Here is a 5,390-nt window from a genome sequence, read left to right as displayed (position 1 = left end):
CATTCCTGTGGATGTGCATCCTCCGTTGCCTTCCAGGCAGTGCCCACTTGCTCTTCTTAGCACGGCCGTCTGTCTGTGCTTTTGCTCGCTCTGAACCCTCACCTTGGAAGGATGTGACAACTTCCTGGAGGACACGCTCTGTCAGGGTCTGTTAGCCACAAACTTCTAGAACGGAATCTCCATTTCTAGGTACAGTGTGTGTTTCCCACAAGCTTAAACCTGTATGCTCCCAACCACTGTCAGGCAATAGTGGGAAAGAACCTTGAGGTGTTTCTGTCCTGCTAACTTACAGCAGCTTGTAGGAAAATACGCCGAGGGAGGGTGGCTGGCACATCTGCCCTTTCCACAGATCAAGCGGGGGCAGCACCTGATTGTCACTTGTGGCTGCCTGTGTCCCTTGGTCCCACTTCCACCTTCTTGAGGTACACTGATGGGGGTGGTGGTGTTTGAGCTTCACTCACCACCAATGCTCCCTCTAAGCTGGGGAGTCTTGTGAGCAAAAATGCTACTTTGTGAGCTGCTGGCATTAAAGTTGTGAGCGAGAGCTCAGGAAGGATGGCTTCAGAGCAAAATAATTCATGCAGTAGCCAAATTGCTCACAACTTTAATGCCAGTAGCTCACAATGTAGAGTTTTTGCTCACAAGATTCCACAGCTTAGAGGGAACATTGCAACAGGTCCTTTCTGCTTTTTAAGTGAAGGGGCCAGCAGTAACTAAAGGTTGCTATCCTGACCAATCTGGCCCTTCAAGGTGGAAAGTTTAATGCAAGCGTGCTTAACGTCATTACAGGAATATTTCTAAAGCGCTCCCGATGTGAACTAGGAGGGTAGCCCTTCTGTCACTAGCCAAAGCACAGGTATGTGAACTAGTCACTTTTAATATCTTTTCTTTCCTCACCTTACCTGCTGCGCATGTCTGCTCATATGCCCAGCACATACAGTGAAGCCAAAGGTGTTAAAATGTACCACACAGGTATGATCGGGGTTGTGTCTGCTCCCCATTAAAAAAAAAAAATCTGACAAAGAAAAAAAAGCAGCTGTTCAGATTTTTTTTTTTCCAAAACACCAAAAAAAAGGAATTTAAGTCCAATGTGCTTGTCTGTTTGCTAGAAGTATGAGACACTTTGGTGTTTTGAAATACATGCATGTTAACAAGGTGAAGTCTCCCAGCTGGGCAAACAAAATAAAAATAAAAAACTTTGTGTATGTCATTCTCTCAGGCTGTCTTTCCAAGAGAGGGAAGTAAGGTGGCATCGGGGTGGGGGGGTTGCCCTTTCAGCTGTTTGAAACCGATGTCTCGCTGGGGGGGTGGCATTTGAACAGCAACCAGGTTTTGCTTTATCTGTTTCCTACTTTCCAGAGGACTTGTAAGAATAAACAGGTACTCTTGGAGATGCAGAAAATCTGTTCTCCAGTCATCTGCTTTGCACTGCTCTGCTCTCCTCTTTAAAGTCTTAAGAACTCATGGCCGGAACATTGCTAGCTGGTTCCAGCTTCGCCATCTTGTCTAACTGGTGCCTGCTACAGAGACCCCAAGTGACGTGGGAGGGGTCTCTTTTCCTCTCCCAGTGGAACCCTACCATAGACCGCCTGATCTGAAAGTCACCCAATCTTACTATTTTATTTAATTTTCGACTTCTATACCGCTCTGACCCCGAAGGATCTCTGAGCGGTTTACACAACTGTTTATACCTAACTACGGCCACATTATTTGTATGGGGGGTGATAACCTACCAGCACCCCGGCCGCGGGCTCAGTCGTCATGAGCTCAAGGAACTGAATTTTATGTTTTCACTTCAGTTTGGAAGGCTTCTATATCCCGCTTTTCTCTACCTGAAGGAGTCTCAAAGCAGTTTACTATTGTCACTACACCATGCTGGCTCTGTGGAAAGGCATGTCAGCAATCCATTATACAGGGGGGCAGTGTAGTGGTGAAGAGTACTGGAGTAGTATCTGGGAGATCTGTGTTCGAATTCCCACTCACGCAGGCCTCACCGGGTTGTTTCGAGGATAGGGTATTTTTTTGTGGATAGGGTATTTTTTTGTGTACCTTGTAAGCCAATAATACATAATCGTATTTGGGGGAGGGGGGGAAGTAGGGCACAAATGAATAGAAAAAACATGGAAATGGAGGTGGTGTGCTTTATCCTAGGTTTCGGGTTTGCCTTTGGCCTTCTACGGAGATTTCTGGCAGGGGATTCCAGAGTCAACTAGCAGAGCTACTTTTTGAAGGCGACTAAGGGAAACCTTTCCTTTTAAGATCCAAGGGATACAACCCATCAGGTGTCTCAAGATGATTAAGAGAATGAGCTGCATTTCAAGAGTTTTCCACTTGGCCACCATCCCGCTACACAACAGTAGAAGAGAAATGTTCTTTCTGCCCTCAACCATAGATTTTTGATCAAGATGGATAGCCATGTTAGTCTGTCTATAGCAGCAGAAAAGAGTCCAGGAACACCTTAAAGACTAATAAAATTGGTGGCAGGGGAGGAGCTTTCGTTTTGTTTTGTTTTACAGATACCTTGTAAGGGCAATCCATGGACCTCTCTTTGTGATAAGTCACCTGACTGGGCAATTCTACAAAAATAAGCTTTCATCTTAAGGAGAGCTGGTTTCTGACAGATCAACAACTCCTGCCCCTAGTATTTCAGCCACCACTCTACTGTTCAAACAGGACAGTCAAGGATTGTGGTTTCTTTCCCCCCATCATTCCAGTTAAACGGACCAACTTTCAAAAGAGCCTACGGGATGTGGCATACCACTTGGGGGTGTACATTCAGCAATAACCGAGCGGAATGAATGTCCAAAAAATGCCTTATCGGTATGTTTTGTGTATCTTGTAAGCCAATAATACATAATCGTATTCTTCGGGCATCATCAGAGACCTGTATTCAGCTAGCCTGAAAAACACCGATCTTAGCCAACTTTTATTCGGGTTCATTTCGGCTATACTGAACCCTACCAGCCATTTAACCCTAATAGCTGACAGGCAGAGCCACCAGCTAGCTGTTGTGTTCAAATGCCTCCCTGGGAGCTGCTTCAAGCTCCTTTTAACACACACACACCCTTGAGCGGGGGAGCGAAAGGGAGGGCTGAAATGGCTTCCTCCCATGTAACCCGGTCAGCATTTACATGGAAGCAGTGCCTTCCATTCCCTCCCCAAGCCTTCCCGCTGCTGCAGGGAGACTCGCAGAGGGAAGGGACGGAGCAGTGAGGCATGTTTAAATGCCCAAAGTTCAGGGAGGGAAAGAAAGGCATCTGAACATGCCCGGGCACCCTCTGCCTTGCCTTCTCCAGCCGCCCTGCTCTTCAAAAACCTTCAGAACATTCAGCTTGAGCCTACATGTTACAGTTGAAAAAACAGAATTCTTTTTATTGGTCAATAATACCACATTATAAACCGCCACTTTCTTTGACAGCAAAGGTATGGGTGTGTGTGTGTGTGTGTGTGTTTTTAAATCCAAGAGCTGCATTCCAGCCATCAAGATTATTAAAAAAAAAAAAGTTGAGCATCCCTCCAAAACCACGTCTTCAGTTAGTCCATGCGAGCTTTCAGTGTTCGGGTCGTTATCTTGTCTTTCTCACTGATGAAGCAGTGGGGAGAGGAGAGAAGAGAAGACAGACTTAATCTCTGCAATTTCAGCCAGCAGGTGTACACATTCAGCTGCCCTGACAGAGCCACCTAGCCCGCCAGGAACGAGAGGTTCACTGACTGCATAATTCTGTGGCACTTGTTACCAGCCTTGGGCAGGGCTTTTTTTGTAGAAAAAGCCCAGCAGGAACTCATTAGCATAATAGGTCACACCCAACAGCAGAAACTCATTAGCATATTAGGCCACACCCCTGAGCACAGTGCTCATTAGCATATTAGGCCACACCTCCATGTATCCAGAAGTTTGGTCATCCAGCCACGCCCACCTTTTGCTTCTTATTCTGTTTACCTTGTTTGTTGTCAAAACCCAGGGCTTTTTTTGTAGCAGGAACCCTTTGCATGTTAGGCCACACACCCCTAATGTAGCCAATCCTAATGAGTTCCTGCTCTTGGGTGTGGCCTATTATGCTAATGAGTTCATGCTGGGCATGGCCAACTTGGAAGCCAGCCGGAACTCCGTTCCTGCCCAAAAATAGCCCTGGCCTTGGGTCATGTTGAGAGGGAACGACTATGAATCACACAAATAAGTGCCCCGTACTTACATGACATGCACAGTCACGCCCATCCCCGACACCGCGTCTCTGTCAACCGCGTTGAGCATGGCCTGGCCTATGGTTTCAAAGAGGTGGTCTGGCTCCTGCAGAAAGAGGGAGATTTTTCCTTAAATCAACACAATAGTTGCCCAGGTGTTTCTTTTTTTGGGGTGGGGGGAGTACTTGCACACAGTTTGCCAGGTGGGTGGGTTGCATTTGAGGGGGGCATCATATTATATGACCTCTTTTAGAAGACCTGGAGATTTACAGCTGGGGGGGGCAGGGAGAACTATTGATACAACACACACTCCTTTGAGGGTGCTCTGCCTCCGCCGAAGCCATCGCTCCAGCGAAAGATGAGACCTATAGAGTCTAATAACAGGGCCAAAAGCACACAAGTGAAACAGCTCACTGGGTCTGCACCCCTTGCTAACTCTTTGCTTTGGCCACTCACCATATCTGGCTCCCAGAGAGATTCACACATGCCATACATCTGCTCTGCACAGGTCCCACTGACCACAAAGTCAGCTGTTGTCATTGGGCAGCCAATCAAATCCAAGGAGCAGATAAAAGGCTTGTACGTAACAGGGTCTAGTCCGGCTATGACTGGCTCTACGTAGTACGGTCCAAACCTGGAGGGAAACAAGAAAATAGATTCTTAGCAATTTGGTACATTCTTTCCAAAACTGGATGTTTTACATATAAATACAACACTGTGTTGAAAATTCTACTTTGAAAAAAGAGTGGCAGAAGCTACTTTGCCTAGAACGGCCAGCAGTCCCCAACACTTATTACAGAGACTGCAGCCTTCCCCCCCAAACCCAATTTTGTTTAAAGCAATACTGTCCTCCATTTCATGGCTCTGTTGCTATATTATGGAGCACTTTAAAATGGCATGGCATATTCCCCCCTTATTCTTAAACAGCTGTAATTGCAAAGAAGAAGCAAGACCAGAAAGCAATTAATAATGGGTGGGAAACTCCTAAGTGGGTGCCATTTGCATGCGTGGAAGATTTTTTAAAACTCAGCTTTGCAGGTTTGCAACAGTGAACAAGCACTACTAACAATGAGTAGCAATCAAGATAAATGGAGAGACCATCAAAATTACACAGCTGGAGAAGCTCATGAACTTTTGGGAGTTTTGCAAGCAAGGTCTATATTTCTTTGCCGCCTCTCCAGCACAACATCACAAAGCTGCTCCAGGCA

The 5,390-nt window shown here is 46.3% G+C and overlaps 1 protein-coding gene across 1 annotated transcript; it reads right to left on the bottom strand.

Moving 5' to 3' along the window:
• Positions 1-3,345: 3,345 nt before the first annotated feature.
• PSMB3 (proteasome subunit beta 3) lies at positions 3,346-4,816 on the bottom strand (the record flags this gene model as incomplete). The annotated part of the gene is made up of 3 exons (XM_015423557.1): positions 3,346-3,583; positions 4,194-4,288; positions 4,639-4,816. Coding segments are annotated over 3 exons (322 nt in total), but the record flags the coding sequence as incomplete, so codon positions are not given.
• Between the last annotated feature and the right edge of the window lie 574 nt (positions 4,817-5,390).

The sequence above is a fragment of the Gekko japonicus genome, unplaced genomic scaffold (genome assembly GCF_001447785.1).
Source record: "Gekko japonicus isolate JY-2015 unplaced genomic scaffold, Gekko_japonicus_V1.1 scaffold3609, whole genome shotgun sequence".
NCBI classification, from domain to species: Eukaryota; Metazoa; Chordata; class Lepidosauria; order Squamata; family Gekkonidae; genus Gekko; species Gekko japonicus.
The sequence above is the reverse complement of the archived record's forward strand: the minus strand, read 5'-3'. Positions and strand labels throughout refer to the sequence as shown.